Here is a 23,123-nt window from a genome sequence, read left to right as displayed (position 1 = left end):
GTGTCTTCCATTGCTTTACTGTAGAGATGAATTTTGGCCCAGTGTTTCAGTAATATTGGACACACATGGTTTTAGGTGACAAAGCAGTATGTTTATGCATTTATTTGACTCTCGCAGTTACAGTTGGCTACAGATTAGAACAGGGAGAATACATTCACACCATGACCACCCTCATAGCTGCTTTTAGAAGGTGAATCACAGTAGGCGCTGTTGCATCTAAAGACACAATTAACTGTTGCTGAGGAATTGCAAATTCACAAAAGCTCTTTACAGCTTCAGCAGTTACGGGTGGATTTCCTAAAAGCTTTTTCAAAGATTTTCCAAATTTATAGATGTTTCAGATCTGTACATTCTAGAATTGCCAGCTTGAAATAAGATTAATCAGTTGATATGTTAATTTGGCTAATGAATTCCTGTGCTGTGAGTTGGCTATATAATTAGTTTCAGATCTAAAGAATGATTACAGTATAGTCTGTTATTTAGGAAGATAAAATTACTTCTGTAACATTTACAAGTGGTTAGTAAAGTTTTTGAGCATGGAGAAAAAAGCTTATCAAGAAGTCTGAAAATGCAACTTATCAGAAAGCATCTGAAGTGTGCACATCTCTGAAAAGATCATCCTGATTTCCGTGTGTAATTGCTTAGATATGCTTTGGATGTGGTAAGAAAGAATAGCTATGAATTCACCTAAAAAACAAACAAAAACAGTTTTAATACAGATTAAATAGAAAATTACAGTAAACTGCTTACTAAGGCTAATTTTGAGATACGAAGTTTGACTAATTTTCTGAACAAAATACTTTTAACCAAAACACGATAAGAATTCATTATTGATAGTGACAAAAATTTTCATCAAGTAGAATATTACCCCAAAACTTCCCTTCTAAACATCTCAGAGAGAGATCTTAGAATAAAACATCACCTTGCTTAATACAATACAAGAAAGAAGATTATTGAGCTATGTGGAGATGTCACATGTATTTCCCATTTCTTCTATAGGCCATAGTGTAATTGTATCATTATGCCTGTAACGAATGAGATATCTATGGCACACGTTACACACATTATTTAAGCATCATGAATTATCTGCAATGACTCAAATATATGCTAGACTTGTATTAAAAACTATCCAAATATGAATGTCTGAGGCTTTCAGCATTGAAGAAAGGACTACATGGATCCAAACCAGGACGATTGATGAAATCCTTGCTACTATTGGCTATTATTTACTGTCTTTTAAGTGGCAGGTTGTATTTATGCCAATTTATCTGCTTCAGGGAACACTCTTGATAGCAGAACAAAGTGAATAAAAGTAGTTTGCTTTGCAAATGAATGCAAATGGTGGAGCCTTTCGGGAAGCCCTTTAACAGGAGCAATGCACTTTGATTATGAGTGAAGCTGCCATTTGGACATGGTGAAAAGAGCACGCTTGAACCATTGATTGGGGGAGACAGTAAAAAGTCAGGAAGGGCCCAGTTAAGCTCGCAGTGCGGCAGGCGGATGTCAGTGTGGTTAGAGCACAGTGGGAGAATGACAGGCAGGATTAGTGTCAGGGAGAAGCTTTGCTGTAGTTGTGGAGATGGTCCCTGGGGTCACTCACCTCTGACTGTTGTTCTGTGCTGATGGCTCTGTAATGCAAACTGCTTGATATGTGCTGGTCATTATCGGAAATGGTGATTAAAAGAGGTATGTCATAAGGAATTCCTTAAAAATAAATAAAATGGCAAACTACGGATTGCAACAAAGATTCAGCTCTGCAGATGTCGCCGAAGATGCTGCAAATGTCAAAGATGGTTACTGTGTCTTGCCTTCTGAGGCAAGCGAGATTTCATGGCTTAAGCTGCTGTAATTGTGTGCTCCCTTGCTTTGTTCACTTTCATTTGGCCATTATGAGCACGTTTTTTTCCAACAGATTGTCTTATTGTAGTTAAGAGTGCAACATTTTAGTATATTTTGGTTGTTGGATTGTAGAAGCATCCTGTTTGTGGTGTGACTGGGGTTTTGTTGCTGGGTGCGTGGGGGTTGTTTAATAGCGCCAGTGAATATTAGAATCAACAGATTTCATTCCTGAATCATACAAGAATGCTAAAACATATGATGATTACAGTGACTAAAAGCTAAAATGACTGTTCTGTTGAGAAGCTTTTTGAAATATAAAAATGAGGATTTTTTCTTTGTCTTTGCTGAAAAAAATCTTGCATGCGAAATTACAGAAATCACAATTTTATATCTTAAACTGAGATTTAATCTTTTATTGAAGTATTGTTGCTTTAACTTAACTGCAATTTTATAGTGTTTATGCATTGTATAAATAAGCTAATATAGATTAAATGAATTAATGTATGTAATATACAAAATGCATTTTTTGAATGGTAAGCATTTTTAATACCTTACTGTTGGTCTGTTGTTCTTATGTATTTTCTGCAATAAAACGGGAAGATAGTACCTAGATATTTGAAAGTATTACATTGTATTTTTTTTAAAAGATTTGATTAATTCGTGTGGATTTTTTCCAGTATATTACCTCACAGAAATATGTCCAATATCCCAGTGTAATGAATGTTTTACAAATGTTTTACAGGCACCTGAATGGACAGAAGAGGACCTCAGCCAGCTGACAAGAAGTATGGTTAAGTTCCCAGGGGGGACCCCAGGTCGATGGGAAAAGATTGCTCACGAATTGGGTCGATCAGTGGCAGATGTGAGTTCACTCGGATTTGCATTGTAGAGAGAGTGACAAACCAGAACAAGACAGGCAGTGTAGAAGGCAGACATATATGGGGGCTGACATTGTCTTTTGAGAGAGGCTACAATCCTTTTAGGACCTGGAAGTGAACCATTAACTAACTATGCAAGAAGCAGATGTCAGCCAGTTTCTCGCTCTGCAATTAACAGCTGTAACTGATCAGCTGTATGGGGGATTCTGGTGCTTGGAGACTCGAGCTACTGTAACCCAGTAACAGCAAAACAATGCCACTTCAGGGTTTGTAGGAACCCCCTTTGACTGCAAGCAAATATTTGTGGGTCTTGGTTAAAGATTACATTTCTGTTTTAAGCCAGTCCTTAAAAAGCGTAGATGAGCTAATGGTGTTTAGACAGGTGGTTTCCATTAATTAAACTGAAATATCTTTGCGAACTTTAAAACAAGTTATATATATGATACTGTTTCAGTCCGTTTTTCTAGATTATAGCGTGGGCAATAATACTGTGTAAAATGATTAATTTCCTTGTTAATTCATATTTTATAGTATTGTACCACATATCAAAGAAAGCTTGTACTTATGGATTTTAAGTGTTATGATCTTAAAACCCTTAGGGGCTAGGCTGTAAAAGACTTTTCCTTTTCAAGCAATAGATCACTAGAACATGATGTAGTGTCTGCTGAGGACCATTTGAAAGCCTTTTCAGCTGACCCTATTTTATAGGCTTTGGAGGGGTTAATGAGAATAATGTTTAAATCCGTTGATGTACGTTTTGAGATTAGATATTCTTCATTTATTATATTTCAGGAATTATCTTAAATAATGTGAAACAAAGCCTCTAGCTAGAGTGAAACGTAACCCACTATAACCTTCTGGGCAATTTGAATGCTTGAGTGTTTGGTTTTTTTTCTTATTGATACAATCACAAAAAGATGTTTTTAGAAGTTATTTTTAAAGATTTAATGCATCTATAGAGTTTCATTGCTCATTTATACTGGAAAACGAGCCATTTGCATTCCTATCATTTTAGAACAAGACAGATTATTTGCAAGTAATAAGTGAAAGTAAGCAATAGGTTACTAACCTACTATGCAAATGAAATTGATTCTTTTTGTTTTGTTTTGTGTTATTCATCATAATACTGAAGTGGAGTGACTGTTAAAAGCTGCTACATTTTACTAAGCAGATTTTAATAGAAAAAATATTTCACATGACTTGATAGTATGCAGTGTGCATGGGATAGATCTTTGAGATTGCCTTCAAAAAGGATGAATTCGCTGGTTAATAACGATACAAACATGCAGAATGCTTCCACATTATGCCCATCACAAAACTAAAGTCACCTTGAGACTTCCTCTTGCACCAATTTTCTGCTTTATTCCTTAAGGCAGACATCAAAACATTCTTTATTAAGAGTCCTTTGTATAATGTAATATATTTGGACACCGTACTTGCACACATCCAGTGCTGGAAAGAAAAATGAAGCTCACTTGCTTCTTCCATGAGGTGCGAAGTCCTCAACAGCATGCTCTTCTTTTCAGTGAATTGGATAGAGAAATGAAAGAGAGGTCTGTGTTCTAAGAGCTGTCTTCTTCTTGTATGAAAAAAGGAGTTTTCAGGGATTTTTGTTTGTGGAGAAAGGTCTGAGCGTAATCCTTCTTTACTGCCAGTAATGAAACTATATGATTACTGTAAGTGTTCTCCACACAATTTTTAACTTCTCTAAAAATTTCCCACTGTCGATGCTAGCTCAGCTTTCCTGACATAGACTGCTTATTAGTGTTCCTGTTCCTTTTATTATTGCGTTGCAGTCTGCAATCATTGTTAATGACTTTTTAAACAGTATGAAGCAAGTTTCTAATGCTCGGAATTTTAGCACTGCTTCTTTCACGTATAAAGAAGGCCTGAAAAGTTTGAGTCTCTTGCTTATTTCCAGAGATTTGCTCTACTTGGAAAATTCTTCTGTGATTTTGCTAGAACATTACTTTGGTACCTTACAATTCAGTTTGCACATGTCCAAACCGTATTCTCATCTACATAGGAAGTACTGGCCATTGAATCTTTCATATTGGCACAATTTCTTCAAGATCTTTGTCATTCGAAGTTAAATAGACATTAATTAAAGACAAACATGCAATGTCAACAGAAGTGGTGCTTTTCAGTTGCTAATCTCTTTCTGTCCTGGATCAGACAGTGTAATATTGTATTTTATAGACCCCCCCCCCCCACTGCATGAGGGATGCATCCATCCCACCAGTTTTGAAAAATTGGTTAGTTGTTCACTGCCCAAATGAAGGAGTTTATCAAATAATTCAACAGGCTGTGATCTGGATATAGTAGTTTTTCACCTGACCTGTCTGAAGGAAGATGATGGAATAGCATAACTACTTCTTAAACTTGTTCACTGTTTGTACCTCTTACAAAACTAAGAGGAACTGCAAATATATTCGAAGATGAGTAAAATTCAAAAAGGTCAGGACAAAATGAGAAATAATATGCAAAAAATAGGGTTATGGGTTGCAGTAGGCAAATGAAACAGGCAATATGTGCAAGTACGCACAGCAGAATGGTGATCAGGTTCACAAATAAAAGATGGCAAACAGCTAGGGATAGCTTGTAAAAAGCAGGAGGAATGCAGGGATTACAAGAGAGAATTAGCAAGATAGGGGTCAGCAAATGGCCATTTTTTTGGAAATGGGCAGTCGTCTTACTGAGAAAATACAAACAGGAGGATGGTAAACCTACATATCTACGTCCTTAGTTTGGGTCTAGTATTGCACTTAAACATGTGATTCCATATAGTGTCCAGAAGAGAATAACAGGTCTCTAAAGTGTTACTTATAAGTAAAGCCTGTGAAGGAATTCATGTGGTTGAGCTGAAATAAAATATGACCTGAGAATATAAGTATTTGACTATGTAAAAAGAGAACTGTTAAGAAGGAAGGGGCTATATGCTCTGACTCAGTTTTATAGGGCAAGAAGTAATTACCTGAAATTTTATCATAGACTGCAGAGTTAGACACTGAAGGGCAAAGAATTAAAATGGATAGTAAAGCAGTGGAATAAGCTGCTGTGGAGTATCCAACTTCGAAGGCCTTTAAAAACCAGGTTAGACAAACATCTGCAAGAAACGACATCGATACAGTGATTCTGCCTGAGGTTAGGTCCCTCTCTTCATACAGGCTGTGATTAGACTAGCAAGTGCAAGCTATCTAGGAGGAAAGGGGGAGGAAACAAAACCTTCCTACAATTGGAAGCATGTGTGAACTTACTTTAAAAAATGTAAAATTAAAGCCAGATAGTCACTATATATAGTTGGTCAGTAATCACTGCATATACCTTAGCTTGACGGTGCGTAAATTCAGTAATTCCTAACAAAGTAATCTTTCAGATGTTTTTTCTTTTCTACTGCTATTAAAATCACTTGTTTTTTTCTAGACATCTAAGTCTGTTCATTGTGGGATTTCTCAAAGTAGTTCACAAATAAGAATTGCTATAAGACCTGTTATCCTGGTAGGTCCACCAGATTCCCTGTCCCAACAGATACGTCCACACAACCTGATGCAGGACAGTGGGAAAGCGCCAGCCAGACTCTGACAATAAGCAGCTGTGTCCATGCAGTAGTGCATCTCAGCTCATGCAGCTCTACTGTTTCTATTCATGTTGTCTCATCTGATACCAGCATAAATATCTTTGCAACATATTCCTGTGATCTTCAGCTCAGCTAGGTTAAGCTTGCAACCGTGGCATAGACAAACTGTGAGAAAGCTTGTTACTCCAACTTGTGTCATGTTGAGTACAGGGTATCTGTTATCTTACCTCTCTTCAGGAAAACACCCTTTAACAGCCAATGAATAGTCAGCCCAAAACAGATGAAGTTGTGCTCAGTTAGTTAAATTATTTAAATCGCTAATTTTCATTTTAATATGTGGATATTGGGGATTTATCAGTCTTCTCCCATAAAGATAACTTTCAACTGCCTTAGTGTAATGAAATCGTGTTGCTTTCACAACTGAAAGCTTCTACATCTTTTTAAATCATTTTTATTGCAATTGGCTGGTGGTATAAATTAGATTTTCAAGTATTTTGATTATGAAAGGGAAATGGAGTTCAGTTAACTCTAATCAGAGTTCCTGCCGGCTGACCTGGTTACCTGTACCGCTGCTCTCTGCCATCCCCTGAACATCTGTTCTTTGACCCATTTTCCTTGCTGAATTTGTTGCTCCAGGGTTAGTTCTCATTCCTGTCCTCCAATACTTAAGGAAATAATTGGCCTCTTAAAACAAAATAAAAAGTTGTGTTTGAATTTCCTAAACACTGTGAACACTCTATGGTATAAATTATGAATAGAATTTCAAGACTATTATTTCTACAAAAATTACATTGTTTGATTTGACAAATGCTGAGCATTATGAAGATTTATAAGGATTGTTAGCTTTTGCCGAATTCAAAGATTGAGAAAAAGCACTTAGATGAGAAATTGTAAGAGTATATTTTACTTGACAATGCCTCCTTATAGATTAAAAAAGTTTTAAAAAAATATTTGCTGAAAGGCATAAATTAATTTCAGTAACTACAAAGGACATTCAAATTGTAAAAATAACAGAGGAAGTAAAAGCTGTCTGGCATGCCAAACAGACTTTAATGTGATTATTAGGTACAGGTTTTTTAAATTAAAGGCAAAGAGATCTCAGATTTCATACTTGTGAAGTAATATCATTCACTTGTCTTACAGGATTTAAACTGATTCTGTTTGCTCCTGCAGTCACTAATCTCGTGCACTTGTGTTGCAAAAACAGACTGATAGGGATTTGCTGCTTGTATGGAAACGGACTGAGGTAGACAGCAAAAACAATAGGCAGGTGTATATACGTGAGCAGGCATTCTGGGTTATCAGGAAACCTGAAAGCACAAGGTTTGGAGGGAGTGCTTATTTTCTGATTATTTCCCATCTCTCCAGACAACAGCTTCAGCCTTTAAGTCTAAGTGCGTGAGTTCATACGCACTGTGCTTTTATATGTCATTATAAAAGAGATCTCTTATTTTTGGCAAATGCAAGCTCATTACACTGCCAGCAAGAAAACACCTATATGAGAAACGATCCATATGTAAAAGTTAATGAATTTATTAGGGTTTTTTTTTGCTCCTGGAGATTAAGTGTTTTCCTAAGTCTGTTTTATATTTCATTTTATATCCTATGCATGTGGTACCTCAGTTACTGTGATCTCCAGTGGTGGATATTCTGAAACCGTCGCTCAGCTTGCATATATTTATGTAATCAATAGTTCTTTCAGTTGCTTATTGAAGTATAAAGACCTATCTCGGGATCAAGGTCCAAAAGAGGTTATGAATATCTAAGATGGGATTTAGATGGTATGTAGGTCATGTAGATCCCTCAATCTGAGAGTGAAATCTTCAAAACACCTGTCTAATCCCACAGACACACCACTGTCTGTTGATACTTTGTGGGAAGGAAAAGGGATTTGCTGTTTACAATTCCCTCATTTCACAATTTTTATTTTATTTTCTTATTTTTTACAAATCCTTCTGCGCAGTTGTACAGGTGGCCCTGCTTTTGCAGAACTGGGCAGCATGGTACGTTTTATACCCAAATGCAAAACAGATTGATTTCCTTCTTGTGAAGCATGGCCAGAGCATTCCTGCCACTTAAAGGAGAAAGCTTTTTACAGAAGCCAGTGGGACACCAACTTTAATTCAAATAGATGTCTTATGGAAGGTCAGGCCCATGCTGCTATAGCTTTTGAGTGTGGCTTGAATAATATAATGTCCCATGTACATGCTGGTGAGTTGGTTTTGAATTCCATTGCAGAATTCAGATCTTGTGGCTCTCAGTAAAGGTAATGCAGTTTGCATCAACAGTGATAAAATAGGATGTCCAAGCAGTTGTTGCAAAGGGCATTTCAGCCTAACCCCTCCCTATTACCTGAGTATTAGTAGTACTGAGCTAAAGACTCACAAACGTGGATTTTAAATGACAAAACCAAAAAAAAACATAGTTCAAAGTCTCTAACATCATCCCAATTGTAGTTGCTGAGTTCTATGTGCCCTGAAAAAAAGGAGCAATTCTTCTGCTCTTCGAAATTAACTATTTAGGCACTTAAACTGGAGAACAACTGGTGTTCTGAATCCAGTGATTTAGGCCAATTTTGCCTGTTCTGCAGACCACATCTTTGACTGCCCCATAATTAAACAAACAGCTGGTGGGATTTCTGCTGTAGCTACCTCCTCTCCATCTGCCGTGGCAAGGTTTGGAGTCACACACAGCTTCAAAGTCTGTAAGCGTACGAAAACCATACTGTTGGAGGCTGGCAGTGGTTGGTCTAAGCAAATTCAGTTAAAATTCGTAACATGTCTCTTGGTTCTTTCAAGAATAAAAGCATGTTGGCCTTGAATTCTCATATGCTATGTTAGTATTAAATTCAACGTGTAATTTACACAGCGGATAAAGACCGGTTACGTTACACACCTCTGGGAAAGTCAGTAACAACCTGCTGAGCAAACTGGTTGAAGCAGTGTCAAAGCAAAGGTGCGTCTTCTAATTGGAAATACTTCATTTCTAGAGATCCAGTAGGTTGTAAATAAGGACATTTGTTTAAAAAAAGGCAGAATGATGTGGCTTGATGTTTCAGTATGTGAAGTTTCACCAATCTGTTAAAACTGGAAGACAGTTTTAGCAGTCTTACAATAAATTTACAGGAAGATAGTTTATAAAGCAACAAATTTTGAGTCTATGACGTGAAAATAAAGGAATGGGTCATTATTATTGGCTGCCTTGGGTCAAACAGTTCTTCAAGTAATTGTGGTTGTTGTGAAAAAGCTGTGTAGATGTAGAACAGTTCAGTGCAGCAAGTGGTGTTTTGGCTGTGAGGAGGGAACTTCAAATCTGGCAGTTTATCCTGTGCTGTTCTGAAAGGTAAGACCAGCAGAGCCTATTTCTTTGACAAAGCCAGGAAAGAATCAAAAATCCTTCTGTGTCTGGCTTTCCTTTTTGACAAAAATGTGATTTTAACTCAAATTAGCCTCACAGATTCAAGAAATTTCTCATTGCTGCATACTAGCTTGAACCACTCAAAAGGCTATGTCCAGATTTTTTTTTCCATAATTCCTTAGATTTTGACTTTTTTACACAACAAATAAATGGAGAGCATGCAGAAAGGCAACATCTGGGTGAACGCTAGGACAGCAAGCTTCTGATAGAGGATGCTGAGAAACTAGCAGCTTTAGTAGATATTTAGAGAACTTTTGCTCAGGAAGATGCTAAGAGTAGTAAATAATTGTATCAGTATGTCCAGCAACACAATGAATAACGTGTCATCCTTCTTTGCCAAGTGACATGGGTTATCTGTTGGTCCACTGATGTTTTCTCAGAATGTTTTAAATAAGACGAGAGATTTTGTACTGCTGTAACTCCCTGGTGCACTCCTGATCAGAACAGCATCGTACTCAGAGCGGGAAGGTAGACTGCCTAGAGAAGATTGCCTGGAGAGAGCAGAATGGCGCCAGGCTGCTCGGGGAGCCAGCAGGGCCAGCTAACGCGACAGCGTGGTGGCGGCTGCTGGGGGAACGGGGAGCGGAGCTTCGTCTTCTGCGAGAGGGCTCTTTCTGACTGTTCAGTATCAGAAGGATCGCTGTACCAGACTTTACAGGGTTTTTGCCCTACGTCTGTCACAATTCAGTGCTTTTTTATGCCTACATTCAGAAGGGAGTTCATGTAGAAGCAAACTATTCCTGCGGCCCCTTTCTGTACGTCCCAGGGCAAGGTGCTTCAATTAGAGGTTAGTGATATGGTTTAGTGGAGGACTTGTTAGTGTTAGGGCAGAGGTTGGACTTGGTGATCTTGGAGGTCTCTTCCAACCTAGATGGTTCTGTGATTCTGTGAATTTCTACTTCAATTTGATTGCTTGCAGCCAACATTTTTGTCATCTTCCTTTGTCTAAGAAAACATTTCATTGTGCATGTGATTACCTGACTTTGTGACTTCTGTTATCCCTGGTGCCTAGGTTATTTGGGCATGGAAAAGATAAAGTTGGTTTCTATAGAATAATGCAGTATGGCTGTGCAGCGGTAAAAATCCGTGCAGGAATACAAGATCTGCCCTCTTCTGTTTTAATTCAATTTCACAGTCTTGATCATTATTATTTAAAGTGTCCCCAGACCCAGGTTTCCTTAAGAGCTGACTAACACTTGTGAAAGCTGTTGTCAATAACAGGATTCGAGACCAACTTTTTAGAGCAATGATAAAACTCATAATTCAATACAGATTAAAACTATAATTTTACAGCTTTGTGCACTAGCAATCAGCAATAATAATTAGAAGCGTAGTTCTACAACTGCTCCAGACTTTGAGTAACTGTATTTCCAAGTAAGTTATCTGTTATCTAATGAAAGAGTAATAAATCGAAGCAAGTTATAGGAAGAAATGGAGTAGAGAAAGCAGCAGAGCAACTTAACACTTTTCAAACTGTTAAGAACCACCTAGTAGGTGACACAGCCCACCACAAATTTAAATTGATATTAGGGATGTCAGAAAGTGTGGAGGAACTGGCACCAGAGGACGCTGCAAATGTGAGTGGCAAGAGCAACGATTAAACTCAAAACAGATCAAACTGCAGTACGGATTTCCTACATTCCACAGGGCGGATTCCTAATGATCCCTAATAGGTCAATACTGACAGGTTATGATTCCTTCTGTGTGTCAGCATCTTTAACAGCAATGGCAGTTGAAGCTGGTGGACAAAAAAATTTTAAGTCTGTGCAAGCTATACCTGAACTGGGTGAAAAGAGCTATAGCAAACGTGAACTTCACACAGCACCTAGAAAAGGACTTGCAAAATCAGAAGAAAGAATGAAAAAAAAAGGAGAAAGATGTTTTAAAAAAAAAAGGCGAGGAAAAGAATAATAGATACTTCATCTTCTTACGTAACCTGCGAATGATGATAGTAAAGCTGTTAGTAAGAAGCTTGATGAGTTAAGTCAGGTGAAGGTGCTTGACCGAGCTTGTTCAGTGTTTGGTATTGTAGATTCTCAATATCTGAACCATACACGTGGTTGTTATTTCTGGATTACGTGATGAATATTCAAATTGAAAATCTACCAAAAATGTGAACAGATATCGTAATGCCCTCAGAAGAGAAACTGTAATAAATGGAGTAACTTACTGCAAATGCTAAATCTGGGTTCACCAAGCTCCTAGTGCTGAAGGCATCCAAGAAAAGATAACCTAAGATAAGACTGTTACTTCTGCTTACGTTTAGGGGCGAATGTGAAATGCCATTAGGATCTAGGAATAAATCTAAGTCCTTCACTGTTGTAGGAGATGGCCATTTTAGGTTCTAATTCAATTAGATGTAACATGCAGCAAAATTTATGTCTGGTATGCGCTACCTGTATTGACCTAATTTGGGAACATCCATCTTGTAAAAGAAACGCGAATACAGGATATTGATTTGCACCACTTCCAATGCAAAGTTTATGTTGTACGTGTAGGCCCAGTTTCAAAGATGAAGCAATAATTGCCAACCTCCTAAAATGTCGATGGTTCAACATAGAGAAAACAGAACAGTGGTGTTGGAATTGCTTGCCATTTATTCTGCTCTGTTCAGCTTGTGGATCTCTTGTCTCTTCTCCTCACTTGTCTCTTATGAGTAGCTTAGAAATCTTTGAAAGAAGTACTTCAAAAATAGTGAAATGGTTTAGGAACAGCTTTCTGGAATGCGTGAACATAGATGATACCTTGTCATACTCACAGTGAATCCACTGCATCATTGCAGGAAGCTCAGAAGGATCAGCAACTTGACTGTGTGACAAGTTCTCCTCATTCTTTTCAAAATACTTTATTATAATCTAGTTTAGATTATGGTAATTTCTATTTAAGAGCTGCATAGCAGGTCACAGCTTAGGATCCATTCTGTTCAGCAGTCAAGGATGCATTCCTCTCCGTTTAGTCCTTTAAAGTATTGGCCCTACAGAGATGCTCTGTTAATAATGGAACTTAAACGTTTTGATTTGGATGAATTTAGACTCTTAAGCTCTTCAAGGAAGGTGATTTCTGTTAGTGGTTTACCTTCTACAAGAGGGATCCATCCTGTTGTTTTCAAGTCAGGATCATGCAGTTCACAGACAGAACTGTTAGTGCTGGTTAAAATTACCTGTTCACCTCAGCGTTCTACGTTTTTTTCTCCTTGAATGAGTAAAACTTTATCATACTGCAACAGTAGGAACTGGAATTTTTATGCCAGATGTCTACCTCTGGATGAAGGCTTTGGTTAATTGGAGCTGGGATTTTTTTGCACATGGAGGTCTCATTTAAATCTAATCATCCCAGAAAATGAGGTTTAATTTGTGGGGAAAATAGACCACTTTGCCTTGTTAAGTGTCACTGTCATTTCATTAAAGAGGTCCCGCACTTGTCTGTTCTTCTTAAAGCAAAGTCTCACAATTTCATGGGCAGAAATGGGGTGGGAGGAACCAGGCAGACTTAGACTAGAAGTAGAAGGTACTCATGTACTAGACTTTTTTCCTGAATGATCATGATGTAAGAAGTATCTTTGCGTATCTTTGGCAGTCAGACTGTTGCACTGAATGTGTTTTTGGGACTGAATGCCTGTCCATTACCATGCTTCACCACATAGACCTATGTTGGGTTATTTTGTTCTTCCATTCAGTGTCGAGAAACTAATACCTAGAAGACAACTTACTTGTTTCCTTTTCCCCTCTCCTCATAGCATTTTCAGGTTAGAGATAAAGGGCTTACCAATGAAAGAAAACAAAATTTGATATCAGCTGCAATAATGCATTATGGTGATAGAAATGTATAGCATCGCTTACGTTATTTCAACAAGATAAAAATAGATATAATGAAATAAGAATTTTTTTAAAGGACAAAGTCTAAAAAGTTATTAATTGCCAGTTCGGGATCCATTTGTGAAAAACACCAGCAGAACATCAGCCTTGCAGTATTTAATATATGCTCACGATGAAATCTTCAAAAGCACAAATAATGTAATTTTTTAATAGTCTTTTTTTTCTTTCATGCAGGTCACCATGAAAGCCAAACAACTGAAGGATTCTGTTACATATACACCAGGTGTGTGCCTCTAGATCCTCACTGATGCTTACAACAAGCACTGCAGTTAGATAATTGCTATGCAAATGAGCGCATTTTGTAACTTCCAGGGCACACCTTGTAACTTTGCAGCGAGGCTTTTGCAACCTTGCCTTACTCTGAGCAACAAAGAGAACCGATGGGTATCCTGAGGGAATGTTTCCTTTTTAAGCTACCTCTTCCCAGCCTTTCTTATCCAGTTTATTGTGGGTTTTGTTCATTTGTTTATGCTGTTCTGTTCTGTTTGTTTATATCTGTGTAGTAATTTATTAGTCACATATACCAGATAAGCTTATAATTGGCAAAGTTCATTGCTTTATATTATATCGCTTTTATTACAACAAATACCTTGATTTCAGGATAAACGTAAGGAATTGAGCTCTTAATCCATAAGAGCTTCATCTACTGTCTGCATGATTTCGGGTACCTTCTATTTGCAGGCAGTTCCCTCTTGGTGGTTTATTTATTCAGAAGTGTAATATCGGTACTTCCAACAGGTGTCATTAGGCTCTCCGAGCTTAAAACATTGGCCCAGAATTCCAGGAATGTCAAAGTCAACATGAATTTACCAGACCACATAATCACCCAGAGAGAAAGAGAGGAGGAAGAGGAGGAGGCGGAGGAAGGGAACTTCAGTCAAATCCCAGAGCAGACAGACAGCCCAACAGATCACAAGGAGACCGCTGCAAGTGAAACCAGGCATCGCAAACGAAAACTTGTGAAAGCACCCGAAATGATTCAGACAGCAACGAAAGAGGTACCAGAAGAGAAGGGCAGAGGAAGACGCCAGAAAGATTTTGATAACACAGAGCAAGAGGAAGAGAGCGACGATGAGAGCAGAAAAAGGGAGAAAAGCCGTGCCTTAGAAGACTTGTGGACTCAAAATCAACAGAAACTTCTCGAAATGGCCTTGCAGCAGTATCCAAAGGGAACAACAGATCGTTGGGATAAAATAGCAAAGTGTGTTCCTGGAAAAAGCAAGGTATAGTCAATGTTGTTTGAACTGCAGTGTAAATCAAGAGGAAAATGATTGTCTACCAGTTTATGATTACCCTAAGAACTGAAGGTCCACACAGGAAAGTAAGGTCTTTACTTAGCTTGTAACTGCCAGGCAAGACGTGTTTGACCTAAAGATCATTACTGTCATGTTTGCTTTCATAAAGATATTTTCATTTAAATCACTTTGTTTAATATATTATAGAAAATGTTGAAGTAACTCCTGTTCCATTTAAAATACCTACCTCTCCTCTGCCTTTCAGATCTTCAGTTGCAGAACAAGTTAGATTTTTAAAACAAATTTTGATTGAAAGTTAGTAACCAAATGTTGGTGACCTGCTTTGCTTACATTTTTACAATACCCTTCTCAACCCACCTCAATGAACAAACAAAATAAGTAACCCAGCTGCAAGTGTTAAATGCTCAGTAACCTATCTAATGTTCTTTTTGTAAGTATAATCTCTTTAAAATAGCATTTGCTGTCATTGATAGAGCTGGTCTGTGGTAGATTCCGTAATAGCTGTGCTAGCTTAGTGTGCTTGCTTCAGTCATTGTAGCTGCAGAAAATCCTTATTTTATTTGTGCCAAAAACAGCATGAGAAAGCAGGAAATACGGGCTTCAAGTAGTTCTCTGGCTATGAAGCTATGAAGCAGATGTCAGTAGGTGCTGTTAGAATGAGCGTAAAGGCTCACCTTTACCAGGGTAAAGTACCTGCAGAGTGGCTCGTACCAGAATAACTGTTCTGGAATAGGTAGCACAATGCAACTGCTCAACAATTGCTTTTACAGCCATTGTCAAGAAATACTGAACAGATGTTTTCTTGGCTTTGTGTGCTCTTTGAAGAGAGAAATTACCTGCTAAGAAATGTAAACTGAAAGTTCATTTTTTGAATCCACTTTTCAGTAGGTGTACGTTCTCCTTCTGAAATTGTTCGCATGACTAACTTTGGGGGAGGAAAAAAAAACACAGAACATAGCTCTCTTATAATGAGGTAGCATGTACAGAGGTAAAGCAATACTAAAATATCAAATTTTAATTAATACTTTTGTTTTTCCTTTCAGGAGGAGTGTATAGCAAGATACAAGTTGCTTGTTGAACTGGTACAAAAGAAAAAAATGGCTAAAAGCTGAACATTCAGAGCAGAAGAGATTTAGGTCGTCTTTGTCAAAATGGGGTTTTAAAACTCATATGCAGGAAACTGCATTTTTGTACCTCAGTATTTCTATATGTCATGTGCCTTAGTAAAAGAAAATATCAATAAATCTGCCATCATCTATTTTGTGTGTTAAAGAATGAAGGTGTATTTTTGTGTAGGAGAGCTGCTTGTGCAGATACATGATGGTGTCTTAAAAATCAGTGGATCTTAAGGAAGAGCCCCAGTGGTAACTGCATACTGGAAGGGGTAGGTTTACAGCTAAAGAACATACAGAATATAAAGAATTCTAAGTGGTGCTTTGAAAGACAGAATTGATGTGAAAATGTTAAGCAAGTATGAGAGTAATGGAACTCTGCACTCAAGGGTTTTTGTGTTTTAATTTTTTGCAGTTATAAATACAAGACAATATGCTTATAAAGCATGTCTGCTGCTACATAAAATGTCCATTCTACTATTTAGAAATAAGGAGTAGTTCTGATCTTAACTTCCCTGTACACGTGTATGCACCTGCTATATAATTTCTCTTCTGCTAAATCTGCAGACTCATACACAGCGATATTCAGTAGTGCTGTTATTTGGTAAAGTTGAAGTGGGTAAGAAGGTTAAAAAAGGTCTTTAAGATACTTAAAGCATATTCTTCATGACCAGTTTTTAAATACAGAATTGCACTTAAAAGCCAACATTATTATGCTAAGATTTCTCATATCTTGTTTTTTTGTATATGCTGGATTCAATACAGTTTGATTTCATATTTGAAGAGTGGGTAATAAGAGTTATTGTTCGTTATTTGCAATATTATTTTTCATAATTCTGGAAAAGTTATACAAAGCTTAAAATGCTGAATAATGGGTACTTAATGGGCTGTAAACAGTATCAATAAATCACAGCAGTGATTATTATCTTTTGCAAAAAAAACATTTAAAGACTTGCTTTTTTAAAAACAAACAAAAAGATTTACCACCCAGATTCTGATTTAACAGTAGGATTTTAACAAGCTTTTGAATTGCAATTAAAAATTAAAATGACAAATCAGAAGACCACATATTTGGAAGACTCAAACTCAGAGCTTGATAGCCCCAAAATCGGTTAATTTTCTGACATTTATTCTGATGATTTCTTCCAGTAAATGTTTGCCAATTGTGTTGCTTTTGACACATCAGCATTTCACAAAATTTGATCCGATTTCCATAAGACTTTAAGGGACAACTATTTAGGGAAGATGACAGTGTTCTGTATTGGTTCTTTACCAAGCGGAACATACTGATTTTTTGGTCTTGTTAAAAAAACTAGTCTTAGGCTGTGAAAAAAAATATTATAGAAGGCTCACTAGACATGGTAACGCATTTAAAATTCTCTGTGAAATAAAATGTAAATGTTAACTACATAGGAAAACAAACATTTAGAAGGTGTACTAAGATCGCTGTGTGCTAATTGACCAAGCAGTAACTGTGTACTCCTATGAAAAAAGAGTCTTAGGCGAGATCAAGTGATGTATTTTCAAAAGCAATCAGGAAAGCTTACCTTTAAAAAGTCATTCAGTGCACTGTAAGCTGACGGTAGCGAGGTAATTGAAATGGCTGCGAAGAAAAACCTGCTGAAGTGGTTAGGTGAATCGGTGAAAATTAACTTGGCAGCACTGATAGGGATGAGGTAGGACCAGAGGTGTATTGTTCATGAAAAAAATTAGACTGGTAATTGAAATGTTTCTGCTGTGAGTAGCAAAGCTGTTGTGAACAGCCTTCTACAACCAGGTGGCAACCAGAAGGATAATGAACGGGAAGAGGGGGCTCCAGCCTCTGGGTACTTGTAACAGGAGGGGCTGGGCTCGGGGTGGGGGTGGCCACATGGAATGGAAAAACTCTCAGCCCCGTGCTGCTTAGCTGCGCTGAATTCTACACAATTCTACTGCAAAAACATTGTCTTACAACTTACTTTTTCAAATTAGAATCAGAATTTGAAGTAACCTAGGCCTTAGGGTAAGAACATTGTCTTTTTCAAAACAGACCAAGTGCTGTAACAGCAGCTGGCAAGTAACTGGTGAGGTAATAGCTCTTCAAGTAAAGGATCCGTGCTGGATTTGTAATCCACTCGCATTAAGCTGGTAATGTCCTGCGGGTTCAAAGAAATCAAGTAACAGGAGAATACAGCCTGTGAGGAAAAAAAGTCATCTTTCCTTTGTACTCACTGAGTACTAGAAGACTTCACCTGGAATGGTGTGCCCAGTGTTATGTATCACACTGCAGGGAAGGTGTAGTCCAATTGGAGGAAAAAAATAAAAATCCAAAGGAGAGGAACCAGCGAGTACAAACCAGAGTCGCCAGGAAGCACAGAAGGTGGTAGTGGTGGTATTTGCTGCACAGTAGAGAGAGATAAATCTGCAACTATGTAGAAAGGAGCCTTGCACTGCTTCATCTCCTTGATGCACTCAATACAAAACTGTTTCATGGTGGTTGTGGCTATGAAGAATAAAAGTGGGCTTAGTTTGGAACGAGACATAGTTAAGGCAGAGAATGGGGAAAAAATAAAGACTTTGAACACATTTATCATCGGAAATCTTTAAAAAAAAGTAAGAGCTTTGCTTAAGCTTTGCCTGTGTTAGTACTGTGTGTTTGGCACTAATCACTCCATGCCCAGCACCTTTAGCTCCTCCTAGCCCTAGAAGGTCTGAGGAGGGCTCCAAGGAGGCGTGCCACTAACAGGTAAGACACACTTTTTCTCCTTTTTTGCTTGTAAGGCCATTCAGTCTGAGCTACTTGAAGCACCGTGCCTGACAACTACAGTTCATCTGAAGGCAAAGCCTTAAGGCTGCACGAGTGTACAGGCCCTTACGTCCCATTGCCAGGTTGCATGCCTGAAGCAGCAGAGGCACGCACGGTACTGGTGACATTGTTCTGCGTGTGACTGCTGAGACATGGCGCTGGTCCTGCCTGGATGGAAGCGATGGGCTGCGGCCTCAGGGCTGGAAGAACCGACCCACCTGAAGCACAGGCCCAGGGAGGTGCAGAAGGAGGGGCAAGCTGGCCGTGCAGGAGAAACGCGCTGGCCCTGGCACCGCACCATGAATTAGTGGCAGGCCCTGCTGGCTGCTCCCATGACACTGAATCTGGAGTGGTTCCTGCTGCATTTTGAGGGGCATCAGTAACCTGGGCCTTGGCTGACAGGGACCTGCATTGAGGCGTGTGCTGCTTTGGCAGCAGAGACATTCCACAGGGACTGCAGCCTCAGCGCCTGCTGAACTGGTGCCAAGTCAGCCACAGACCAGGCTCTTTGATGTCAGGATCTGCAAAATCATTGGAACAAGGTTGGTTTTGACTGCATCTGGCCCTCATGTGAACTTGGCTTTGATGTGGTCGCTTTCTTTAAAGACCAGCGAATTGGAGTTTTGTTTAGATGTCAGAACTGTCCTTTTCATTACTTCCCTGCTGTTGATTGTTGATCCATCAGGAATAGGAGCACCGTACAACATCCATTGCTATCTCCGGCTGCTGGCATCAAGCTCTGATAAGTCGAGATGGTAAGAAGGTCCTGAGGCTGGCACTCCCACCAGTACTTCCAACTTTGCCCCCTTCTTGCTTCTCTACATCTTACCAGGAACCAGGTAACTCAGAGAAGAGGAATGGGCAAGGAAAAGCAAGACTTACCTCTCTTACTGGTGTGATACTTGTCTATGCAGTAGAGGGAGGGTGGGGGATTAACGATGGCCCTGGCTGTGGCAAAAGATGTTTCACATTTCCCTATCGTTAATTCTGAGCTTGCTCATTTATCAGTCTTTCAGGACTTTAGTTTTCCCCTTGAAAAACAGAACAAATACTCAATCCTTAGAACTTGGGCAAAGGAGACAATACACAAGTGGCACGGGCCTGTAGCAACACCACCTTGCTACTTGTTCCAAAAGCTGTTCTCAGCCCACGGCCTGCACCTGACTAGCAAGGAACGAAGCCACGAAGGCAGCACCAAGCATCCCTTGTCTGCCAAAAGTGGTGCTATCACGAAGCTCAGACTCCTGTCTTCAGTGACAGTAAGGGAAGGGTCGAGTTTCCTCCTTGCTGACTGGGAAATAAAAGACCAGCAGCTTTGCTGGTGTTCACCAACACCTCCATGGACAGTAGGCAAAATTCCTGAAGAAAAAAATGAATTTTATAAAAATACAATACAAAAAACACAGCAACAACCAAAGAGCTTGATTACTTCAGCACAGGTGTCACCACAGATAAAGAACATGTCCCATCTCCACAGAGCTCTCATCAAGGTACTTGAAAATGAGTTTGGGGCATTACTAAGTACCACATGCTCACTGCTCCTGCAATCTCATCACAACTGCTCCTGAAAGCATGAAAAAGAAACCTCTGACATCAGACTACAGCACGGGACTGCAACTGGACATCCAAGTCCAGGAAGCACAGATGTCTCAGGACAGTACTACAGCTGCAGTGTCTCCTGAAAGCAAAAATTAAGATGAAAAACATCTTTAAAAAGTTGTTGTAATGAATTTTAGCAGCCACATGCAATTAAAATCCTGCTCATTGTGTAACGTTAACAGAAACACGTTTTCTACAAGACTCACGTTCACACAAGCCATATGCAACTATAAACATTATTAAAGTTTATTAACAAAAGCTTTGTACATATCTTTTCATACACTTGGAATTTTACATCTAGGCAAAATAACAGCACATTTCCATCTTACCTTTTGTACAAATTGTTACAGAATATTCGCCAGTGGGTTGAGAAGGTAAAATAAACCACTGGTTTACTTTTGTAAAGTATCTACAAAAGTGATTTGTGACATTTTTAAAAAATTCCCCAGAACATATAAAAATAAATTATTTTTACTTTTTCAATTAAATCTACTAATTAGAAATATTACAAATCAAAATATCAATGTTTTCTTATGAATTCTTCACAATACAAAACAGATTCACAAAACTTTATTTACAGAAATGAGGTAAGAACTGTGCAATGTTCAACTAAGAAACATATTGCAGAATTAACATGTTCTTCCAAATAAGTACACAGTGGAGGTCTAATTACAGCTGGGTCTTTTCCTCTAATATTTCCCACCCTACTATTGATTAGTGGTCATTACCCCAATTTAAACTGTACTTCACCGTACTGCATAGAGTCACGCCAGGAAATCAGCTGCTGTTGGTGGAAGTGTCCTAACACAAGTTCACCCGTTTCAACCACTGCTAAATCCTAGTGGGAAATATTAACTCACTTTTTTGGTAGTTTCTTAGTGAAAAGCGACCCAGGTAACAATCTGCCTGAGCTCTCTACAGTGGTATAAACACTTCTAGTAAAGGCAGAACAGCAAGGCTGCTGGTGCAACACTTAATATTCCTGCTGCTAACAAGGACACGTCTAGTGCATGATCAGCTGTTGGCAGCCATTTCAACAAAACGGAGGTAGCAACAGGCACTTGGTTTAGGCCAAACACTGCACATACTTCTTCCAGTGTGGCCTTCTCATCTGGTAAGAAAAAAAACTTTCTCACTGGAACCAAACCAGTTCCTTTAAAAACCTCAGAACTCTAAAACCTACACCAAAATTAACAAACTTTGGATTCCATACTGTAATTCTTAAACTCTTAATCAGGAAAAACTCCCACTATATAACAACCGGGATTTAAAGGAATAAAAAGTTCAGAAGTCGATTCCCTTATGAGTCAGATTTCAAAATGTGTGTAAAAACAAACAACAAGTAGCAAGTCCAGACTGCCATTACAAGCGTAGTCTAAAAGGATTGCAACTGCAGCAGAGGATCAGACTGGCTAGGTTTGGGTTTTGCTTCATTTTTTGTTTTTGATGTTTTTTTTTTTTTTTTTTAAACTACTGCTCTGAAATCAATGTAATGCATGACTGCGGACAGTTTACCAGCCTTGAAGTTTATAAGATTAGTACTGAAAAGTACAGTATGTGTTTCTCTGTGGTCGAATTTGTACTTAGTACCATCAAACTGACAAAATAACTATAGTTTGCAGAATTTTATCTACTTCACAGTCTGAAACATGAAAAAGTACATCCATTTTAGTGCAACAAGAAAGCAAATCAAAGCCTACCAAAAATATCCTTATGAAAATTATTAACCTTTTCCTGTGCAGTAAGAGTTCCTTGTTGCATTTCTTCATATCTGCAGAAAGGAAAACTGCAGTTTGCAGCCCGATGAAGTGCTATAACAGCAGGACATGCAGTTCTCAAGTATCACTCAAATGTCAACTCTTCTCTGACGCAACTGGTCCAGTTTTATCACTGAGCCTCTGTGTAAGAGAAAATACTTCTAAAAATCAGATTATAAAATACAGAGGTAAATAAAATCAAATTCATGCAGATAACACAGCAGAGATGGATGTTACACAAAGCAGATGAGGTAAATCAAATAGAGATATCTAAATAATAAGCAATTTACTTTTGCATTGTAAAGAATAATCAAATATCATAGAATAAAGACGGGAAAGGACAGAACAGTTAAAGGAACAGTACCGCCTTTGAAGGACCTCACAGCTACCGTAACAGAACACAAACTGCTTGTACCTTCCCTTCTCACAGCCCTCCCTGTTCCCGGCTGTTGGTCTGCCCTTGGATCCACATGATGGTCAAGAATAATACAAGGTGACCTTTGCTAAGTTTTACCCCCTGGAGAGGGGTAAAATCTGTCCTTCTCCAACAGAATACAGTTTCCATTTTGTCCCTGTTGATGATGTTTCTTTCATAAATTGTGACAAAGCTATTTCCTGCAAGTACTGAACAGAACTGAGCCTCACTTCATTCACTGAGCAATCAGAAATGCTCAAAAAAACCCTGTTCCAATTCAAAATGAAGTTGAAACATTTAAAACTTTTGCAAATAAAGAATTTGTTAAAAATTCTTCTTGGATTAAAATAATTCAACAATCCAATGCAAACTCTCAGCTGTAACCTTAAAAAGAAAGCAATTTTAAAAAATAATTATTTCTAAGGGTTTTATGTTTGGGAGATGTTCTGAGATTTCCTTGAATTGTTTACAGCTAACTGTTACAAAAATACTAAATACAATTGTAACATCGTATTTGTAAAACGACTGCTGCCTGGTCATGTTCTCTAAAGCTAGTAATAGCCATTTCAAAAAACTCAAAGCAAGCACATCTCGTATAAAACAGGTTGTTCCA

At 38.3% G+C, this 23,123-nt stretch overlaps 2 protein-coding genes across 8 annotated transcripts in view; one reads left to right on the top strand and one right to left on the bottom strand.

Moving 5' to 3' along the window:
• Window positions 1-16,100, top strand: part of DNAJC1 (DnaJ heat shock protein family (Hsp40) member C1) — a 98,891-nt gene extending 82,791 nt beyond the window's left edge. The window contains exons 9-12 of the mRNA XM_083825185.1: window positions 2,582-2,701; window positions 13,761-13,809; window positions 14,325-14,809; window positions 15,886-16,100. Of these exons, the coding sequence (XP_083681311.1) occupies window positions 2,582-2,701; window positions 13,761-13,809; window positions 14,325-14,809; window positions 15,886-15,954 (723 nt within the window). The 3' untranslated portion in view covers window positions 15,955-16,100. The remainder of the gene's footprint in view (window positions 1-2,581; window positions 2,702-13,760; window positions 13,810-14,324; window positions 14,810-15,885) is intronic.
• A 4,460-nt stretch (window positions 16,101-20,560) lies between these two features.
• The window catches only part of MLLT10 (MLLT10 histone lysine methyltransferase DOT1L cofactor), a 129,857-nt gene continuing 127,294 nt past the window's right edge, over window positions 20,561-23,123 (bottom strand). For 6 of the 7 annotated variants that reach the window (XM_083825175.1, XM_083825172.1, XM_083825174.1 and 3 more), the window contains one exon: window positions 20,561-22,253. In XM_083825175.1, coding sequence (XP_083681301.1) covers window positions 22,185-22,253 — 69 coding nt within the window. In that variant the 3' untranslated portion in view covers window positions 20,561-22,184. The remainder of the gene's footprint in view (window positions 22,254-23,123) is intronic. The other variant, XM_083825173.1, reaches the window with a different exon arrangement.

This window comes from Anser anser (genome assembly GCF_964211835.1).
Source record: "Anser anser genome assembly, chromosome: 2".
NCBI classification, from domain to species: domain Eukaryota; kingdom Metazoa; phylum Chordata; class Aves; order Anseriformes; family Anatidae; genus Anser; species Anser anser.
Note: the sequence above shows the minus strand (reverse complement) of the source record. Positions and strands in the feature narration are given on the sequence as shown.